General features: G+C 43.2%; 1 protein-coding gene across 1 annotated transcript in view; it reads right to left on the bottom strand.

The window, feature by feature from the left end:
- Positions 1 to 23077, bottom strand: part of LOC139379010 (regulator of G-protein signaling 12-like) — a 76568-nt gene that overhangs the window by 2588 nt on the left and 50903 nt on the right. The window contains exons 5-16 of the mRNA XM_071121718.1: positions 22202 to 22294; positions 21767 to 21910; positions 21199 to 21378; positions 20703 to 20856; positions 19674 to 19771; positions 18703 to 18900; positions 11950 to 12023; positions 10474 to 10600; positions 9832 to 9931; positions 9110 to 9180; positions 8475 to 8571; positions 7641 to 8234 (exon numbers count right to left, since the gene is read on the bottom strand). Coding sequence (XP_070977819.1) covers positions 7641 to 8234; positions 8475 to 8571; positions 9110 to 9180; positions 9832 to 9931; positions 10474 to 10600; positions 11950 to 12023; positions 18703 to 18900; positions 19674 to 19771; positions 20703 to 20856; positions 21199 to 21378; positions 21767 to 21910; positions 22202 to 22294 — 1930 coding nt within the window. The remainder of the gene's footprint in view (positions 1 to 7640; positions 8235 to 8474; positions 8572 to 9109; positions 9181 to 9831; positions 9932 to 10473; positions 10601 to 11949; positions 12024 to 18702; positions 18901 to 19673; positions 19772 to 20702; positions 20857 to 21198; positions 21379 to 21766; positions 21911 to 22201; positions 22295 to 23077) is intronic.

Genomic DNA, 23077 nt, shown 5'->3' with positions numbered 1-23077 from the left:
GGCCATGGTACATTTCAGTGAGTTTGTTTTGCTGTATTTTTATCTTGACAAGTGTTGACAAGAGTGACTATCACAGATGGAGAAAGAATATATGCACTGAAGCCAGTGTACGTAATGAGACATCACATTAGAACAATTGGTTCTAGAGCGCGCTGACTCATTCAGTTCCGCTGTAACACTTCTCTATGATCCTGAGAGAGTGTGAGTCGAGTCCAAAGCTACAGATGTAGGATCTGAATTTGATCACTCTTTTGTTGCTGAGAATGTTCCTACAAAGTAGGAAGTGAGGGTTCCAGAGCGAGAAGATAGTTGATTTATGAAACCAATCCAGTAGTGAAACAAATGATGATGCTACATCTGTAACTGTGATATTACAGTTCCAATGAGTAATACTTCTCCTCATCCCTCCTGTGGCCCTTAAACAAGAGGTCTAGGTGACTCCAACACATACACCCTCTGAGCTCCCACGCCTCTGATTCACAGAATAGATGCAGTTTTATAAACACATCCTCCACGTCGTACCCATTCTCACAGCTGAACACACACAGCAACCTCTTTGCCAAGCTTGGGCCTACTTAAAAAGTTGATGTGCTCAAAATTGTCTCATGAAGCTACTTCAAATAATAGTCAACATCAAAATTATTACAATGAGAATTATAAGTAAGTATATTGAGCGATTGAAGTGGTTTGGAATAAACGTCTAGCTCTAATTAAGGAGTTGAGCTAAGAGGTGTAATTCTTGTCTTAGCACTGCTGTTAACATGAGCCTGCTGGCTGTCTGTCAGGTGTCTTCTATCAATGTCCTAGGGCACCACACTAGCCCAGACAGACCAGCTCTCCCCAGGGCCAGTTTGGAACAGAACCAGCCGCACAGCTCAGACTGGCTGAGATCAGCCCCAAGGCCCCCTGGTTACTGCCAGATTGATGATAAGACAGACTGAGGGTCAGCCGTATCCAGCTTTCAGGTGTGTCAGCCAGACTGCTTCCCAATGTTCCCTACATAGTGGAATACTTTTGACCAGGGCACTATATGGAGAATAGGTTGCCATTCGGGACGCAGACAGTGAAATCTAAAGCGAGATGAAAGCCAGCACGTCCCTCAGGCACACAATCCTCACAGGATTCACAGAATTCTGAATCATTTTAAGCTATTGTTAATTTTTTGGCGGTATTACGATTGTCACCTTTTCATTTTGTTGTTATGGTGCAGCGGGATGAACGCTAAGCCCTGTGCCTAAGTGGTTGATTGCATTTGAAAGTATAAAAGCTGTTCTAAATTCTGGATATGGGCAATGACAAATAAGTCCCATTTATGCAAAGTTTGTGTGAGAGGCCAATGATATCACAAAGTTTTAGAATCAGGACCAATCGCTATACAAATCAAATCAAAATGTTTTTGTCATATGCTTCGTAAACAACAGGTGTAGACTAACAGTGAAATGCACTTGCTATGATAAATACAGTAAAAATATGATAACCAAACCACGGCGTCAAATGTTATGCATTGGTTCTTTACTATGACTATACAACTGAATAGTTTTGAGCTCATCCTCGAACACCCAAGATGAGGTTATTGCCTTAAATGGTGGTGGAGGAACAGTTATACTATATACTGTTGCCCTCTAGTGGCCAAAATAATTAATTAAACAAATAATGACCAATACGTGTTTATCTGACCAGCTGCACAACCATCATTTGATTTGACATGGAAAGGAAACACATAATTAAGATATCTAGCAGTATATTTGAGTTATTATAACGGTAAATGTATCTCAACAGAACACACTCATGAGGTCAAATTGATTGATATTTCAAATGTTAGGTTGGAGTGACCCTAGCAGACCTGTGTTTGGTTTTTCAACATAAGTTTACATTAATGCTGTAGTCAGGGATTGAGTTGGGATAACCTATAGGAGCTGACCTCAGAATCTCTCTGTCTGAGTCTGTTGATGCCATCATGCCAACTCCCTGTCACACTCATTGTCATGCAAGCATGTTTGGCTGGACAATGACAGGAATGGGGTTGGCAAGAGCACAAACAGATCTGGGATCAGGTTATAGGGGGAGACAACAGATCTGGGACCAGGTTATAGGAGGAGACAACAGATCTGGGACCAGGTTATAGGAGGAGACGACAGATCTGGGACCAGTCTACCAAAAACCACCCCAAAAACCACCATTAGTTACATTTGTCAAAACCCTTCAGTTTACAAACACTAGGGCCTACCTGTAGTCGGTAACAGCTGGAAGACGTTGCTTTAACTGGGACATATGTTTGAGTTACAGCTGGGGTTTCTGTGTTTGTATGAGAACATCACTAGCTTTTTCATCCTATTTTTTTAACCTTTATTTAACTAGGCAAGTCAGTTAAGAACAAATTGTTATTTACAATGATGGACTACCCAGGCAAAGCTGGGCTAACTGTGCAGCGCCCTATGGGACCCCCAATCACGGCCAGATGTGATGCAGCCTGGATACGAACCAGGTACTGCAGTGACACCTCTTGCACTGAGATGCAGTGTCTTAGACCACTGTGCCTTAGACCACTGTGCCACTCGGGAGCCCAAAACTTGAACAGATATTAGTTAATTAACATCTAAGCCAAAGTGGAGGTGAACTTCATTCCTCTGCTATAATAGGTGAACTCCATTCCACTCTTATACGTAAACCCCAGTGAACATAAAGCCTTGGCTCCTAGTTAGATGAATCCTTTGGTTTGTAATATATGGCGTCTGTTAACCTGCGGAAAACACTTTCTCCAGCAGTGAATGGTAGTCTTGACATTAGCCATAACATAAACTAGCAGAGGAATGATTTCATTTCTACTCATCCCACTGATTATTAAGAAGACAGTAGTTTGATTGATTGTAGTCAATCAGTAGTTCGATTGAGTGTGAGATGATTGCATTTATATGTAAAGTAATGATACAACATCTAATTATTTGAGTTTACTCAGAAATGTGCCTGATGCACTGCATACAATTATTTCCCTCTGATGATGTGTCAATTTGTCTTTTTTAAAGGTCAAAGGTAATTCATTCCAGGCCATCATAATGTGACAGAAAGATGTTACCTTTCAGATGTACTGTCACTAATTGTGTGCATGCCGCGTTCCTCCATGCAGACATATGCATACTGGCTGTCGTGCATACAGATGCGTACTGGCTGTCGTGCAAGCAAGAACATTCTGCAAGGCACAGGTAGAGAACAGAACATAAATACTGCATGCATAATAAAGAATAAAAATTATACGCATTTACATGCAGGGACTTTCTGTTTAGCTTGGAGCGGGCAGTGAGTGAGAGTGAGAGCGAGAGAAAATGACAGAGACAGAACAACCCCCCCCCCCCCCCCCCCCCCCCACACACACACAAAAATAGCAACAGTTTCTCTGCAGCAGCACAGTCAACTGATGCAAGGCGGACCTGTTACCATGGTTCCCAATGTGGCAGAATCAGGCTGATGCGCTTAGTAACCAGAAAAGACGAGCAGAGAGAGACTCTGTGAGTCTTATTCTACCCACTCGTATCATCCTGTGTACACATATCACCTTACAGATATCTATTGACAGAGCCATTTAGAAAAGATCAGGGCTAGACACGTCATGTCCTCCGGAGTGACGGACTTTGAAGTGTGCCATCCTTTGAGCTGCAGGCATGGGTTAAAATTAATTTATTTTCATTCAAATACTTCAATGTTTTGATTGAGCCTGCCTGGAGTGCTAGATGGATGCACTTCAGAAGACTATTCCATTGGTTTGCACTTTGGGGACTATTCCATTGGTTCCATTGCGTCAGACAAGTTTCATCAAGCACATGCTTAAGTATTTGAAACAAAATTAATTCTATTTGAACCGAGGTCAGATGCTGAAAACACTTTTTTGCTTTATATCCTCTGCCATATCATGTTTCAAGAGTTTCCTGTCTAACATAACACAGAGGGTGTTCTTTAATGGAAGCCTCTCTAACATAAACCAGGTATAGTTTGGCATACCTCAAGGTAGCCATCTTGGCCCCTTACTTTTTTCAATTTTTACTAATGACCTACCACTAGCATTAAGTAAAGCCTGTGTGTTTATGTACGCTGATGACTCAACATTATATATGTCAGCTACCACAGCAAGGGAAATCACTGCAACACTTAACAAAGAGCTGCAGTCAGTTTTAGAATGGGTGGCTAGTCCTAAATATATATAAAAAACGAAAATAATTTTATTTGGGACAAAACATTTGCTAATCCCTAAACCTCATCTAAATCTTGTAATGATAAAGAGGCAATTGAGCAAGTTTAGGAGATTGCTGGGTATAACACTTGATTGTAAACTGACATGGTAAAAACATAAGTCAAAACATATAGGTCAAAACATATAGGTTGTTGCTCTGCTTTCTTGACATCATAATCCACAAAACACACCTGGACTACTGCCCAGTTATGTGGTCAAGTGACACAAAGAAGTACATAGGCAAATTACAGTTGGCCCAGAACAGAGCAGCATGGCTGGCCCTTAAATGTACACTGAGGGCTAATATCAATAACATGCATGTCAATCTCTCCTGAATCAAAGTAGAGGAGGGATTGACTGCATCACTACTTGTCTTTGTGAGAGGTATTGACACGTTGAAATCACCGAACTGTCTATTCAAACCTCTAACACACAACTCAGACACCCATACATACAGCACAAGGCATACCACCAGGGGTCTCTTCACAGTCCCCATGTCCAGAACATACTCTGGGAAAGTGCACAGTACTACGTAGAGGCGTGACTACATGCCTCTACGTAGTAATTCAAGTGAGCAGTTCAATTTTTGGGGGATAAAACCTCACCTCAAAACACGGACAGTAAAGAGATACACACACACACACACAGACACCCTGCACACAAACACAATGTAATATTGCTGTATTGTAGTATTGTACATTTGTAATTAGAGAGTAATAATGTCCTGTATGATGTATTGTTTTATTTATGATGTAGGCTGTTGTTTTGTTTTAATATAATTGTTTAAAACCTGTTTGAACCCAGGAAGAGTTGCTGCTGCCTTGGAAACAGCTAATGGGGATCCTAATACATACTAAATAGATGAGCTGAGACATGTAAACACCTTATGTAATTCTAGCTGTCTTGCTTCTTGACAGATTTTTTTAGCTGTACAGTTCTTCAACCAGCACAGCTGGATAAGGCTCACTTTTAAATTGGGATTTCAAAGTGTGTTGTTATTATTCGAATAGGTGTTTGAACACCAGTGAGACACCTAGACTACGGTAAAATCACACAGATAAACTGGCTAACACTGACTCTGCGTCATGGCAAACTACCAGTTGCAGATAATAATGCTGGTGATTGTGATCGATTCCCATCACTGCTCATTCTGTTTTGACAGACTAACCCACCCCAATAAAGATAGACATTAGATAGTGAATGATAACAGGCTAAACTAGATTCATTTGGGACTGTTGTGGTAGCGTGCACTCAATCAGAGCATGCAAAATAATTGGAAACTCTAAAATCGCAATTATCAGGAGTTAGTTGACTGCATTCACCAACTTCTCTGGCTCACCACAACTATCAACCTCACTTAAAGGTCCTACTGTATATAGTGGAGAACGAGAAACTGACCAGTAGGTTTGTTGTATGGGAAATGAAAATCCAGGAGTGATACAGATATACACGGCTCATACTAAAAGCATTATACATTAGATGAAGTACATTACAGTAAATGCATTTTTTCCCCCAGAAATCCTGGTTGGAAGATTCCTGGAATCAAGAGGAAATAATCTTCCAACCAGGAGTTCTGGAAAACCTGGGGATTTTGGGAAAGTTACAGAAATGTTGCAATCCCTTAGAAAGACAAAACAATCAGAATAACACAAACACAACACCGAATGACCCCCTCACACAGACGTAACAATCAGAATTACACACAAACACAACACCGAATGACCCTCTCACACAGACATAACAATCAGAATTACACACAAACACAACACCGAATGACCCTCTCACACAGACAAAACAATCAGAATTACACACAAACACAACACCGAATGACCCTCTCACACAGACATAACAATCAGAATTACACACAAACAAAACACAGAATGACCCTCTCACACAGACATAACAATCAGAATTACACACAAACACAACACCGAATGACCCTCTCACACAGACATAACAATCAGAATTACACACAAACAAAACACCGAATGACCCCCTCACACAGACATAACAATCAGAATTACCCAGACACAGACGCCACAACCTTCTCAGAAGAGCACAGACAAAGCAGCTAGCATGCAAGAACAGGACAGGGAGAAGGAGGTGGAAGACAAACTAAATGAAAGAGATATAGGTTGTGTTGGGGAAAGTTGGTGAAGAGGAGACATGGAGTGGTAACTGAATTTGAGATTACAAACTTGTAAAAAGACAGACGATGTGATTCCAGGTCTAACATTTATTAGATCTAATCAAACACAGATACAGAATTAATTTTCATGATTATCTACAACAGGCATCCACAGAGGGAGAGGATGATTCCAGACAGAGTGTGACATGCAATTCAACAATGATACCGTTCATGTTAAACTAGCTCTATCATCACTGTCTATAATTATCACAATTTTGTGAAGAAAAAAATCAATTTTAGTTTTCTTTCTCTATATATTTAATTGAATTTTAAAACCAGAGTGAAATTCTTATTGGCATTGTTGAATTGCATTGCATTAGAGGATGGGATGGAAAAAAATACAGCTTTTCAATTCAAATAATTCAATACAAATAATAAAATGTACAGGTATATGATCATCTGCTCAAATAACACTTTCATAACTCTTTGGTTACGTTTTATCTTGTCAGTAGCTGTGTACTGGGCAGAGAACTACACACCAATTATAAACTCACAATGCAAGCATAGAGCTTTTATTGATTGACATGAATGCTGGCTGTGACTCATGGCAATCTTTCAGGTTTTCTATTACAATCAATCAAACCAAACAATTCACACCTGCATGGTAATTGTAGCTTGCTACAATTGGTTGCTGTCAAATTATAGTAGGACTATTTTTCATGGATTGTAATGACAATTATCATTTTGACCATTAAAGCATTATGAATGTATAATGAGAGTTTATTCACCTGCGTCAAATCTGTATCCTCATATATATATATATATATATATATATATATATATATATATATATATATATATATATATATATATATATATCATATACTCTGTGGTACAACAATACGAAACTTTCTATGGTTGACTATCACCTCAAATCTCAGTTAGGTTGTAAACCCCATCAGTTCAGTGGTATGCGAATGTAAATGTCATTCATTTCTAAATATATACATCACTATTTACAATTGAACTCAACTTACTATTGAAAGTGACCACAAACAATGCTATCTATGTTCATTAGAAAGTATTCAAAGGAGTCGAAATGATTGGGGTACAACTGAGAGAGCAGTTGTACATAAAGTGCATTGAAGTCAGTAAAAAATGAGTTGTCATTGGAAATCAGGTCACCTTCAGACACACATGATCACACACTCTCCGTTTCTCACACATACACAAACACATACACACACACACACATCAACACGCTAATGCATAGTCACAATGTGGAAATACCTGAGCTGGACTGGCCATTCCCACATCCATCCTGGGAGGTTTGGGCGCAGGGCGCAGGAGGGGTGAAGTTAGCCTCGGGCAGGCTGCCCTCGTAGGACAGCGGCACCGGCGAGGGGGGCAGAAGGGTGCTGTTGGGGCTGTTGATGTCCCCCTCTCCCACCAGGGTCAGGTCAGCATGGGTGTCTTCCTCCAGCGTTCTGAGGCCCGGGCCTCTAGCCTCCAATAGGCGGGGGATGGGGGAGAGGGTGGCGCCGAAGGTGGGTATGGGGTGGCGGGCTGGGGGAAGTGCCCTGCGCCCTGCAGCGGAGTGGGAGTGTCCATTGGCGCTGCTGAGGGAGGAGTCCAGGCTCTCGGAGCGCAGGCTGGCGTTGAGGGGACCGCGGGCGGGGGTGACGCCCACCCCGTTCACCCTGCCTGCCCCCTGGCCCTGTTTGATGGAGGTGGGGGTGGAGCAAGTCGCGTCTAGGGAGGCAGTGGAGGGGGAGCAGGTGGTTAACCGCAGGAAGTCAGGTAACTCCAGGTCCTCTTTGTTCAGGAGGCCTCTCTGGGCATTTCTCCGGCTGCTCTGTGTCCGGCTCAGGAGCTCGAAGAATTCTAAAGAGAGAGAAAGTTACTTCCTATTCCTAAAACCCTCCCCAAGAACAAGGAAACAGGTCAGATAAAAAGAGGATTAGTTAGTTTAACGTGTACGGTACACAGCCCCACGCTGCACTGAGAGATAACTGTGAAGGTTGAAGGCTCCTTTTAATGCTGCCAAAGAGATGGTGTTGGTGACGCAGCGAAGCAAAGCTCAGAGAAGCCACCACAGGGTAGAAAGAGAGGGGGATGATTTACCTTCAGCTTCATCTATATTAATCTTTTTCGGTTTTCTCTTTTCCGTAGGGAGCGACGGGTCTTGTCCGCTTGCCTTTCCTGATGACCTGTCATCTCCCTGCAGACGCAACAACAACAACGCACTCCATTAAGGGGGAGGGAAGAGGCTGTGCATGCCCTTTACTAACACCACTACGACATATCCCGGACAGATTTACTTACACTGTGAGTGTTTAAGTGTTTGCACCTGTTGCCCTGTTATTTTCAGAAGTAAAGAAAAGTATATATATAAACATAAAACACAGGCCCGTTGTTCCTTTTATGTGTGTTGTTTCTTTGATGCGCGTTGTTTCGTTGGTGTTTAGTAAATCAGGTTCATGTAATATCCCTAGGGGACAAGGTCAGATATCAACTATAAAGGCGATCTGGAGGCTGAACTACAAAGCAGGGGGTCAGTCAGTTTTCAAGTCAGCTGCAGCCAGCATTCAAGCAAGGAAACCACTTGGAACAAAGTAGAGTAGAGCACTTGAGCAATTATTATGTGACGTTAAATTGTTAAGAAGCAGCATAGCAGGGGAGCCGGAGACAGAACATTTAGAAGTTTAAGGATACTTGAGAAAAGTGAAGACAGGGATAAAATAAGGAAGTCTCCTTACTGTTGCTGAAAGACTCCTGCTGGTCAAAGATGGCAGATGGGCTTTCAAGGAGGCTGACTTGGACTTGGAATCTATAGATAGAGAAAAACAATATGGAGGTGAATCTGAGCCAACGAGCCATCCCATGCATCCTCCATAACTCTGATATCTTTGCTTACCACTAGAAGTAAGTGGGACAACAAAACAGGACATAGATTACAAGAGTGGTTTGAATTCCTGGAAACAGATGGGCTGAAGTGCAAGGTCAATATTGGAAGAATTTCACCGCTGGATTTCTCCAGTCACTATCTTAGGGTGATTGGGGGTTTGAATGTGCCAGTGAGTCTCTATTAGCCTGGTCCCAGATCTGTTTGTGCCATCTTGATAACTCCTATGGACAGTAACCATAGGTGTTGGTATAATCGGTGTCAGTGTGCAAGCTTAGCATGTAGCGCTGCCTCCCTGAACCTACCTCTGACTGGGCTTGAACCAGACTGCCCGTGCAAACCGTCTGAGCTATACAACAGGTACCAATTGGATAGCTCCAACAGTGACATTTCAAGCTAGCTGTGGAGTGAGCTTGTGGTACGTTCTTAGCTTGGTTACACTAGCAAGACAAACAGATCTGGGACCATGCAAGGTCACTGTAGGAGTGAGTGGAAACAGTGACCATCTTCAGGGTTGGTTGACCTTGTCTGTTGTCTTAGCATGTGTTTTGGAGTTTGGTGCGGTGGCGGTTTTACCTTTCCCTGAAGCAGAGGGATCTGCTCTTTCCAGCACTATGCGCAGGCCGTCGAGGCTGGATATTGGCGCCCCTAAGTCTAAAGGCTCCGTTTCTCCACTCTGTCAAAATACACAGCATTTTAGCAAGTTATCTTGCTAGCATTATTAGCATGTTCCCATCCATTTCAACAGATTAGGATGATGCCATGTGAGCATGTCATTCAAACATGTAGCGTATCATCTCAACTTCTGTGTACTATCATTAACCATGTAAGACATGGAAGCCCTCGCTCTATTTAGAATGTGGCTTTAGCTTCCTGTATAATACTGGGGTAAATGCTTGGAAACACACCACAGGACAAAAATAAACCAACTAACTGGCAAGGATTTGGGGGAAAGGGAGGAGTCTTTCTACCCCCTTCCTCCCTCATGTTTCAGGAGTGTAGTCATTCATAATTATAGCCCTCTCTCTGCAAAATCTGAGGCTGGTTGAGTCAGAATGAGCTAACCACCCAGTAACATTTGAAGAGCATGAGGTTCCTTCCCCCTTCCAAGCCAATGACACTCCACCCAGTGTCACTGTCATGCTCTACAGAAGAGATGGGGTGGGTTAGATACACAGCTGCAAACAGAAAACCTTGAGGCGACCCAGCCAGACTTACTATTTTGGCCACCAGATCGTTGAGGTGGAGGCCATACTTCGCCACAACAGGGCGCAGGACCTCGGTGACGGGTTTGGTGGGTTTGGCCTTCAAGCCTACGGACCGGTTAATGGGTACCAGATCCAGCCTAAAAATAGAGGGAAAATAAATATACAGATACTTTCTCTTACCCAATCACACAATTTCTTTAAGATTCTCTTGGGAGAATGGAGGTGCGAAGAGTTATTTCAAATTTTACATTGGTAAATAAAAAGGGTGGAATGTGAGAGAGAGAAAGAGAGAGATATATAGAGACATAATAATATAGAGATACACTATATGTGGGGACACCTGCTCATCGAACATCTCATTCCAAAATCATGGGCACTTATATGGAGTTGGTCCCCCTTTGCTGCTATAACAGCCTCCACTCTTCTGGGAAGGCTTTCACTAGATGTTGGAACATTGGTGCATTGGTGTTGGTGTTAATTGGTGAACATTGGTTTTCAATGGGGTTGGGGTCAGGTCTCTGTGCAGGCCAGTCAAGTTCTTCCACACCAATCTCGACAAACCATTTCTGTATGACCTCGCTTTGTGCACATGAGCATTGTCATGCTGAAACAGGAAAGGGCCTTCCAAGTTGCCACCAAGTTGGAAGCACAGAATTGTCTATAATGTCATTGAATGCTGAATCGTTAAGATTTCCCTTCACTGGAACTAAGGGCCTTGCCCGAACCATGAAAAACAGCCCCAGACCATTATTCCTCTACCAAACATTACAGTTGGCACTATGCATTTGGGCAGGTAGCGTTCTCCTGGCATCTGCCAAACCCAGATTAATCCGTCGGACAGCCAGGTGGTGAAGCATGATTCATCACTCCAGAGAACGCGTTTCCTCGCACTTCTAGTCCAATAGCGGCGAGCTTTACACCACTCTAGCCGATGCTTGATATTGCGCAGTGTGATCTTAGGCTTGTGTGTGGCTGCTCGGCCATGGAAACCCATTTCATGAAGCTCCAGAGGAACAGTTTTTGTGCTGATGTTGCCTCCAGAGGCAGTTTGGAACTCGGCAGTGAGTGTTGCAAGCGAGGACTGACGATTTTTACGAGCTACGCACTTCAGCACTCGGCGATCCCGTTCTGTGAGCTTGTGTGGCCTACCATTTCACGACTGAGCTGCTGTTGCTCCTAGACATTTCCAATTCACAATAACAGCACTTACAGTTGACCGAGGCAGCTCTATCAGGGCAGAAATTGGACGAACTGACTTGTTGGAAAGGTGGCATCCTATGACGGTGCCACGTTGAAAGTCACTGAGATCTTCCGTACGGGCAATTCTACTGCCAATGTTTGTCTATGGAGATTGCATAGCTGTGTGCTCGATTTTATACACATGTCAGCAACAGGTGTGGCTGAAATAGTCAAATCCACTCATTTGAATGGTTGTCCACATACTTTTTTGCCATGTAGTGTATACAGTAGATGCATCTGCTATTACCTGAAAAGGGTGCGCTTTTCCATCCTGAGTTCCCGTGAGCTGAGGGTCATGCAATCTTGGTCCAGCACTAAAGGCTAAACAAATTGAAAACAACATGAAAAACTACTCATAAAGCCATGAAGCAATGTCTAACCAATATAATGATAATAATATATATGCCATTTAGCGGACGCTTTTATCCAAAACGCCTCTCACGGCTCCATTTCTTCACTGCACGGAACCATTTAAGTGCACGTGTTTCCACACAGAACCTTTTCAGCGCAGAACCCAACATGGAACACAGCTAGTTTGTTTTTTTTGCGTTTTTAGCTAAATCGCTGAAGACTGTGTGCCTCTAGCCCAAATCATGTATTACATTTAAAAATAAAATGTTTTTGCCTTTATTTTTCTAGGTAAGTCAGTTAAGAACAAATTCTTATTTTCAATGACGGCCTACCGGGAAACATTGGGTTAACTGCCTTGTTCAGGGGCAGAGTGGTAACGCGGGTGCAAGCAGTTGCTCCCGACGCCACTTGGGTAGAATATCAAGAGGCTCTTGCTGCCAAGAAGTTTTATATGTAAGGTGGCTAAATAAAGAGCAAAATTATTGATTATTATTATATTATTATTTGTGCCCTGGTCCTATAAGAGCTCTTTGTCACTTCCTACGAGCCGGGTTGTGACCAAAACTCACACTCATTCTTATGTTTAATAAATGTATCGTATAGTGTGTGTGTGGCAGGCTTACAATTGTGGCAAAAAAACAACATTTGAGAGTGCGCTTACCCTGGTGCTAGAGGGGTATGCAGCTGGAGGTTGAATGTTTAAAGGGGTACGGGACTGTAAAAAGTTTGGGAACTGGGCTAGACCAATTATCTTACACCAAAGACATCTTAAATCAGTTTTTTGTATGTTTTTCTGACGTGAGTAATATGTGGCAGGCTATTAGACTATCTATTGTATAATGGCGCAATCATTATTTTAGTTCAGGTTTTTTTGCAGGCTCATACACTACCATTCAAAAGTTTGGGGTCACTTAGAAATGTCCTTGCTTTTGAAAGAAAAGCACCTTTTTTGTCCATTAAAATAACATAAAATTGGTCAGAAACACAGTGTAGACATTGTTAATGTTGTATTTGACTATTGTAGCTGGAAACGGCAGGTTTTTTAAGGAATATCTACATCGGTGTACAGAGGCCCATTATCAGCAACCATCACTCCTGTGTTCCAATGGCACGTTGTGTTAGCTAATCCAAATAACTAAACAAATAACTTTCTTCTGAAACTCGTCAGTCAATTCTTGTTCTGAGGAATGAAGGCTATTCCATGCGAGAAAATGCCAAGAAACTGAAGATCTCGTACAACGCTGTGTACTACTCCCTACACAGAACAGAGAAAACTGACTCTAACCAGAATAGAAAGAGGAGTGGGAGGCCCCGGTGCACAACTGAGCAAGAGGACAAGTAAATTAGAGTGTCTAGTTTGAGAAACAGATGCCTCACAAGTCCTCAACTGGCAGATTGGTTAAATAGTACCCGCAAAACACCAGTCTCAACGTCAACAGTGAAGAGGCGACTCCAGGATGCTGGCCTTCTAGGCAGAGTTCCTCTGACCAGTGTCTGTGTTTTTTCACCCATCTTAATCTTTTATTTTTATTGGCCATTCTGAGATATGGCTTTTTCTTTGCAACTCTGCCTAGAAGGCCAGCATCTCATTGTCACGTTCACTGTCTTCAAACTCCCTGTCATAGATGAGCCATGGCGCAGCGTGCACGTAATTCCACATCTTTTAATAAAGTGAAACTTTCACCAAAAAAAACAGGTAAACAGAAACCGAACGTGACGCAACCATGGCGCACACAAACACACACAGAAAATGAATAACTACCCACAACATTAGGTGGGAAAAAGCCTGCCTAAGTATGATTCCCAATCAGAGACAATGATAGACAGCTGCATCGGATTGGGAACCACACTCGGCCAAAAACAAAGAAATAGAAAACATAGAATGCCCACCCAAATCACACCCTAGCCTAACCAAATAGAGAAATAAAACAGCCCGCCCGGACCCAGGGGAGGTTCCGGGTGGGTATCTATCCTCGGTGGCGGCTCCAGTTCGGGACGTAGCCCCCACTCCGCACGCTGATCCCTCCACTTCCGTGGAACCGGACCATGGATCGTCGCCGGAGACTGTGGACCGTGGATTGTTGCCAGAGGAACCGGACCGTGGATCATCGCCGGAGGCTCTGGATTGGGAACCCCCGCTGGAAGCTCCGGACTGGGGACCGTCGCTGGAGGCTCCGTGCCCTGGATTTTCGCTGCAGGCGCCGGGCCATGGATCAGCACTGGAGGCTTTGTGTCATGGATCATCACTACAGGCTCCGGGCCATGGATCATCACTGGAGGCTTCGTGCCATGGATCATCACAGGAGGCTTCGTGCCATGGATTATCACTGGAGGCTCCAGGCCATGGATTATCACTGGAGGCTTCGTGCACGGAGTCAGAACAGGTCTCACCGGACTGAGGAGATGTACTGTAAGCCTGGTGCATGGAGCTGCCACAGGGCTTGCCAGGCTGAGACATACTGGAGGCCTGGTACGTGGAACCGGAACAGGTCTTGGGGATTGGGGAGATGCACTGGAAGCCGGGTGCGTGGAGCAGGCACCGGATACACTGGGCCGTGGAGGCGCACTGGAGGTCTCGAGCGTAGAGCTGGCATAACCCGTCCTGGCTGGATGCTTACTTTCGCCCGGCAAATGCGGGGCGCAGGCACAGGACGAATTGGGCTGTGAAGCACGCTGGAGACACAGTGCGCATCACCGCATAACACAGTGCCTGACCAGTCACACGCTCCCCACGGTAAGCACGGGGAGTTGGCTCAGGTCTAAATCCTGACTCTGCCAATCTCCCCATGTGCCGACCCCAAACATTTTTTTGGAGCTGCCTCTCGGGCTTCCGTTGTTGGTTAAACTCCTCGTATCATCGCCGTTCCGCTCTCGCTGCCTCCATCTGCTCCCTTGGACGGCGATACTCTCCGGCTCTTGTCCAGGGTCCTTCTCCATCCAGGATTTCTTTCCATGTCCACTACTCCTGGCCACGCTGCTTGGTCCATTTTTGGTGGGTAATTCTGTCATGTTCACTGTCTTCAAACTCCCTGTCATAGATAATTCCACATCTATTAATAAATTGAAACTTAGAAATACAGAAACCGAACATGAAGCAACACAAACACACACAGAAAATACAGTGCCTTGCGAAAGTATTCGGCCCCCTTGAACTTTGCGACCTTTTGCCACATTTCAGGCTTCAAACATAAAGATATAAAACTGTATTTTTTTGTGAAGAATCAACAACAAGTGGGACACAATCATGAAGTGGAACGACATTTATTGGATATTTCAAACTTTTTTAACAAATCAAAAACTGAAAAATTAGGCGTGCAAAATTATTCAGCCCCTCAGTGCAGCAAACTCTCTCCAGAAGTTCAGTGAGGATCTCTGAATGATCCAATGTTGACCTAAATGACTAATGATGATAAATACAATCCACCTGTGTGTAATCAAGTCTCTGTATAAATGCACCTGCACTGTGATAGTCTCAGAGGTCCGTTAAAAGCGCAGAGAGCATCATGAAGAACAAGGAACACACCAGGCAGGTCCGAGATACTGTTGTGAAGAAGTTTAAAGCCGGATTTGGATACAAAAAGCTTTCCCAAGCTTTAAACATCCCAAGGAGCACTGTGCAAGCAATAATATTGAAATGGAAGGAGTATCAGACCACTGCAAATCTACCAAGACCTGGCCGTCCCTCTAAACTTTCAGCTCATACAAGGAGAAGACTGATCAGAGATGCAGCCAAGAGGCCCATGATCACTCTGGATGAACTGCAGAGATCTACAGCTGAGGTGGGAGACTCTGTCCATAGGACAACAATCAGTCGTATATTGCACAAATCTGGCCTTTATGGAAGAGTGGCAAGAAGAAAGCCATTTCTTAAAGATATCCATAAAAAGTGTCGTTTAAAGTTTGCCACAAGCCACCTGGGAGACACACCAAACATGTGGAAGAATGTGCTCTGGTCAGATGAAACCAAAATTGAACTTTTTGGCAACAATGCAAAACGTTATGTTTGGCGTAAAAGCAACACAGCTCATCACCCTGAACACACCATCCCCACTGTCAAACATGGTGGTGGAAGCATCATGGTTTGGGCCTGCTTTTCTTCAGCAGGGACAGGGAAGATGGTTAAAATTGATGGGAAGATGGATGGAGCCAAATACAGGACCATTCTAGAAGAAAACCTGATGGAGTCTGCAAAAGAGCTGAGACTGGGACGGAGATTTGTCTTCCAACAAGACAATGATCCAAAACATAAAGCAAAATATACAATGGAATGGTTCAAAAATAAACATATCCAGGTGTTAGAATGGCCAAGTCAAAGTCCAGACCTGAATCCAATCGAGAATCTGTGGAAAGAACTGAAAACTGCTGTTCACAAATGCTCTCCATCCAACCTCACTGAGCTCGAGCTGTTTTGCAAGGAGGAATGGGAAAAAATGTCAGTCTCTCAATGTGCAAAACTGATAGAGACATACCCCAAGCGACTTACAGCTGTAATCGCAGCAAAAGGTGGCGCTACAAAGTATTAACTTAAGGGGGCTGAATAATTTTGCACACCCAATTTTTCAGTTTTTGATTTGTTAAAAAAGTTTGAAATATCCAATAAATGTCTTTCCACTTCATGATTGTGTCCCACTTGTTGTTGATTCTTCACAAAAAAATACAGTTTTATATCTTTATGTTTGAAGCCTGAAATGTGGCAAAAGGTCGCAAAGTTCAAAGGGGCCGAATACTTTCGCAAGGCACTGTAAATAATCACCCACAACATTAGGTGGGAAAAAGGCTGCCTAAGTATGATTCCAAATCAGAGACAACGATAGACAGCTGCCTCTGATTGGGAACCACACTCAGCCAAAAACAAAGAAATAGAAAACATAGAATGCCCACCCAAATCACACCCTGACCTAACCAAATAGAGAAATAAAACAGCTCTCTAAGGTCAGGGCGTGACACCCAGAGTCGCCTCTTCACTGTTTGTCACACCCTGATCTGTTTCACCTGTCCTTGTGATTGTCTCAACCCCTCTCCAGGTGTTGCCCATCTTCCCCATTATCCCCTGTGTATATATACCTGTGTTCTCTGTTTGTCCGTTGCCAGTTCGTCTTGTTTGTTCAAGTCAACCGGTGTTTTGTGTCTCAGCTCCCTGACCCTGAGCCTGCCGGCCTGTACCTTTGCCCCTCTTTGGGTTACCGACCTCTGCCTTGCCCTGACCCCGAGCCAGCGTTCGGTACCGTTGCCACACCTCTGGTTTACTGACCCCTGCCTGCCTTGACCAGTCTATTGCCTGCCCCTGTTTGGAATATTAAACTATTGTTTATTCGATGTGGTCTGCATCTGGGTCTTACCTTCATATGTGATACTGTTGACGTTGAGACTGGTGTGTTGCGAGTACTATTTAATGAAGCTGACCGTTGAGGAATTGTGAGGCGTCTGTTTCTCAAACTAGACACTCTAATGTACTTGTCCTCTTCCTCAGTTGTGCACCGGAGCCTAACACTCATCTTTCTATTCTGATTAGAGACCGTTTGCTCTGTTCTGTGATGGGAGTTGTACACGGCGTTGTACGAGATCTTCAGTTTCTTGGCAATTTCTCACATGGAATAGCCTTCACTTCTCAGAACAAGAATAGACTGACGAGTTTCAGAAAAGGTATTTGTTTCTGGCCATTTTGAGCCTGTAATCAAACCCTCAAATGCTGGTGCTCCAGATACTAAACTAGTCTAAAGAAGGCCAGTTTTATTGCTTCTTTAATCTGGACAACAGTTTTCAGCTGTGCTAACATAATTGCAAAAGAGTTTTCTAATGATCAATTAGCCTTTTAAAATGATAAACTTGGATTAGCTACCACAACGTGCCATTGGAACACAGGAGTGATGGTTGCTGATAATGGACCTCTGTACGCCTATGTAGATATTCCAGCTACAATAGTCATTTACAACATTAACAACATCTACACTGTATTTTTGATCAATGTTATTTTAATGGACAAAAAATGTGTTTTTCTTTCAAAAACTAGTACATTTCTAAGTGACCCCAAACTTTTGAATGGCAGTGTATATAGGTCTATGCTATGCATCAGCTCTAATATGTATATGGGTGTTTTGAATGAATCATCACCTTAGAAAGCGCTGTCCATTTCGTTGTATTAGGCTTTGAAACAACATCCACAAGGACTATATTTTACACTCAATTTCAACCTGTTGTTGAACCTCTTTCTTCAACTTGATCAAGCACAGTGAGGTGAGTTTTAAAAGCACAATACTGTTTTGATGATAAGTATTTGATATGAATTTCAATTGTGTTTGCATTGATGTCAGAGTGGCTAGAGGGACAATAGAGCCCTGAGTTCCAGGCCACGTGCAATTTTACTGATGTCATGACTCATAACTGCCAGTGTGGTGGTAATATGGTCACTGCAACGACCCTACCAGTAACGCCAAGCACTGCCTTTTAAATGGAAAAATCTTTCTTTAGGGCCAAATTTGAGCAAATTCTAAAATTGCGATTAATCACGATTAATAATGCCATTAACTCGATTAATTATTTTAATCGTTTGACAGCCCTACTTAATACATCAATGAATCTGGATAATGTCACTCTAAATTCACATTGAGATGCACAGTAACTGTGCTAAGAATCAGTGTGCTTCCCTCACCTTCTCTCCTCCCACCAGGAAGAGGTCGACAGCAACCATATTGATGCAGAATTTCTGACAGAGGACCCGGAGCACCTCCCTGATGGTGGCTCCCGGCCGCAGGGTCACAGAGGAGCACGAGCCATCCGGCAAGGTCACATTGCAGTGCTTGGCGGAGGACACCCTGTCCCACACCGGCACTGAGTGACGATTGTCCCCCTACACAGGACAAACCATAATCAGAGATAGAACTCCATAGAAGCAAGAGAGAGGACCAAGAGGTAAAAACAGCAACAATGTCTCTATGTCTTGTATTGTATGTAGTGTTTAATGTTCGTCCTGTCTGCAAACCAAATTTCCTTATGGGGTAAAAAAAAACTACATTGAACGTCTGAACCTTCAAATGAACCCCCATTAAGTCTGTCACGCCCTGACCTTAGTTTTCTATGTTTTATGTATTATTTTGATCAGGTCAGGGTGTGACGAGGGTGGGTATGCTTGTTTGTCCTGTCTAGGTTTTTTTGTATATCATGGGGTGTTTGTTAGTCTAGGTTTATTATAGGTCTATGGTGGCCTGAATTGGTTCCCAATCAGAGATAGCTGTTTATTGTTGTCTCTGATTGGGGATCCTATTTAGGTTGCCATTTTCCATTTTGGTTTTGTGGGTTATTGTCTATGTGTAGTTGCCTGTCAGCACTAGTGTTATATAGCGTCACGTTAGTTTGTTTAGTGTTTTTCCTTCATTAAAAGAAGAATGTATGCTTATCACGCCTTGGTCTCATCGTTATGACGAACGTGACAAAGTCATATGTTTCAAATAACACCTGTCATAACCATTTTGACAGCGGCATACCCAAGCCAAGAGGACTTTCAGGCAACATGCCACAAAACTAAACAGAGTCGTTATCTGTATAATGTCTGCTTCTACTACAGAGCTATCTTGGTTCAGTGTTGCCATGGTGACCTGGCCTGGCCGTGCATGCGGATGTTACCTCGATCTTGCCCGCTGAACAGGAAGTGGCCAGCTCCAGACTGGCACCTGAGGACAAGGAGCCCTGTGATTCCCTCCGACCGTTGCTGCTCCAGGAATCTACCCAACACAGGAAGGCCAGGGAGGTCAGAGGTCACAGTTAGGAATTCATTCCACATATACACAGAAAACGTACCAGTATTGCGATTATTTTTTCTATGCAAAAAATGAGAACAAGAAGCAGACATAACTATTTGTTCCTTTAAAAACCTCTTGTATGTACAATATTGTGTGCTATAGCTCAGGAAATAAATACATGTGACTCTGGATGACAACATAATGATGTTCGTTTCCAACATTAGGGCTGTTTACCTTTGTGGGTTTTTTTCGCTGCCACGATACAAACTAGTAGCGCAATACTGGTATCATCCCATCCCTACTTACTATCCATGCATCATCACAACACAGCAACACATAAAAGACAAGCTACTATCCATGCATCATCACAACACAGCAACACATAAAAGACAAGCTACTATCCATGCATCATCACAACACAGCTACACATAAAAGACAAGCTACTATCCATGCATCATCCCAACACAGCTACACATAAAAGACAAGTATCACCACAACACAACTACACATAAAAGACAAGCATCAACACAACTACATATAAAAGACAAGCTACTATCCATGCATCATCACAACACAGCTACACATAAAAGACAAGCATCAACACAACTACATATAAAAGACAAGCTACTATCAAGGGAAAACATTTGTGTAACATCGCCAATGACATAAATCAGATGAAGCTCAAAACACCATTTGAAATGCTGCTTCAGGAGTTCACCTTTCATCATAACGAATTTATAGCATGCAGTGCTGTGCTGTGTATTGCCTGACCAAAGAACATAATGCATGCCAGAAAGCTTCATGTCAATATTGAAACCATACACAAGAAGTTCCCTCACAGGAAAAAAACGTTATTTGAATTGAATATATAAGATTAACTCCTTGTGACATTCTATGACTGAGAATTGCTGACCGAGGTTGATTTCTCCAATGTCCTTTTTCTTGGGTCCCTTTCCGAAGCTCCGGTTCCGGGACCAAGAAAAGAAGGTGCCCCGTTTCTTATGCTCATCATGCTCGTCTCCGGGGTCCTCATTAAGTGACCTTCCTGACCTCTGCTTCCTTGCCTCCTATTGGTCAACAAAACAACTAGGTCAAACAACATGTCTAACACTTGGGTTGTATACATTAGTGCACAACGTAGCAAACCGTTTTGCTATTGAAAACATTTAGGGAAAAAAAGAAATTGCAATGGAAAATGTGTTTCTTATTGGACAAGTTCAGGTCTGTTTTCTTCCATTTGGTATCTAGTGAATATGACCCTGATGTTTTGAAGGTTAACAAACACCTATACTGGGTACAACACAAAATGTGCATCCCACAGGCGAATGACACATACATCTACGATGGTTACTAAGACAATAGCAGATACTATTTTGGCTGTTAAAGTTACTTTAGTACAAGGCGAGTACCTTAATGGGCGTGGAGAGGGAGAGGGAGGAGCTGGCGCTGTGCTTGGAGGGGGCGGGGCTACAAGGGATCTGGTAGGGGTCAGGTAAAGGTCGTCCCTCCACCTCGGCCAGCATGCACTCCTGATACAGGCCAGACTTGAGGAACCTGGAGTAGCTGTCAAACTTCATCAGGTTGAAGATCTACAGACAAAATGGGGAAAGAAAAGGGACTGGTGTTACAAAGGGTCACAATCAGTTATGACATGTGTTATGACATATGTGGTAATAGCTATGATTAAGTCATGTTTGTAACAACATTGGACAGATCTACACTGACGTTGTACAGGCCTGTGAGTTTGTGGGGGGGGGTGTGCCAGTTTGTGTTTGACCTTGGTAAAGCACAATAGCCATTTTGGAAACAGGCAGATGACACTGAATAATAAAAATTGTTCCAGCAGTGCTGCCCCGGCAGTTGACACTGTGCTGCTCCCAGCCTTATGTGTGTGTGTATAAGGGAGGGTTGACAATAAAGTATATTATTATTTATTCAACAACATAACATAGAGTAGTAGGTAGTTGGTCCTCTCACTTGTAACTGCTGAGCCTTGAACATGTTTGGACATGGGGAGGTGAGGACGTCGTCGGCCAGTTGGGCCTGACTGTCGATGTTGACCGGCGTGGTGGCTTTACTGGACAGGAAGCTGTTGTAGATCTCCCCTGCCCTCTGGGATAGCTGGAGAGGAGAGGAATATTTTTTTAAAACACACACACAACTATGACATAACCTAGTCCATTGTTAAGAAGGGGACTGATTCTGGTGTTTTACACACAGATCCTCACTCAGCCACACAAGGTGCTGCACAACCAGCACTTCTAAAGGCACCAAGGAATTGTCTGTCGAGACACACAGACATGTCCAGTATATTGAGGGCTCTTTTTTAATCAATCCATGACATCCAAAGCCTATGGACTAGATAGGAAAGTATGGTTTGGTCTTGGTGATGTGTACAAGGAAGAACCTTACCTGCTTTTTGTCCGTTACAGGTATATGACTGAAGTATTCGCAGCCCTGCCAGAACAAGATATTCTCCTCACTGAATTCCTTCTTGAGGAATTCCTGTGGAGACACAAACAACAGCTTTATCATACCTGCAGTAAGCCTGGAGTGTCCGGGTCCAATGTTGATTGGCTATTGATGGATTCTGGTTTCTAACGCCTAAACTTGAAATATGGTTAATTATCAGGTATCCTATTGAAATATTGAGTGCTATGGTTTAGATGGTCTACACCAGAAGTTGATGGTTATCTGTAGGAGGAAGGTATATGGTGGGTGCAATTAAGCTTGGAATGTACTGAGTGTAGGGAAAACGATCATATGTGGCAGGCATTGATCAGGTGAGAGAGTCCTGGATTAGTGATGAAGGGGGTTTAGGTCAGGTCAGGTCACGTTAAGGGAGAAGGAAAAGTTTATTGCCTGTATCACTTAGTTTCCTGCCTAGCAATAAAGATGCAATGTTTAGCGAGAAGGAAGAGACTCCATCCAAAGTGGGGTACATATACCACCACTATTGTAAACATGTTTTGTCGGTTCAGCTGTTCGATCCTTTGGGAAGAATAAACTTAGTTTAAGCTTTCATAGTGCCCGTCGAGTTCTTACTCTGATAATTAGAACCTAACACTATATAGTTAACTATTGCTTCTATTCCATAAGAAGAGAATGGTGTAACGCCTTCAAACTCAACTCTGGACCTCGAAGTCAGTTCCACTGCGCTTTTTCATTGTTGCCCTCTAATCAGGAACCGATTTAGACCTGGGACACCAGGTGGTGGAAATGAATTATCAGGTAGAACAAAAAACCAGCAGGCACCGGACCTCGTAGGGTAAGAGTTGAATACCCCTG

This window comes from Oncorhynchus clarkii, chromosome 21, assembly GCF_045791955.1.
Source record: "Oncorhynchus clarkii lewisi isolate Uvic-CL-2024 chromosome 21, UVic_Ocla_1.0, whole genome shotgun sequence".
Taxonomy (NCBI): domain Eukaryota; kingdom Metazoa; phylum Chordata; class Actinopteri; order Salmoniformes; family Salmonidae; genus Oncorhynchus; species Oncorhynchus clarkii.
This window is presented reverse-complemented; position numbering and strand designations above follow the sequence as displayed.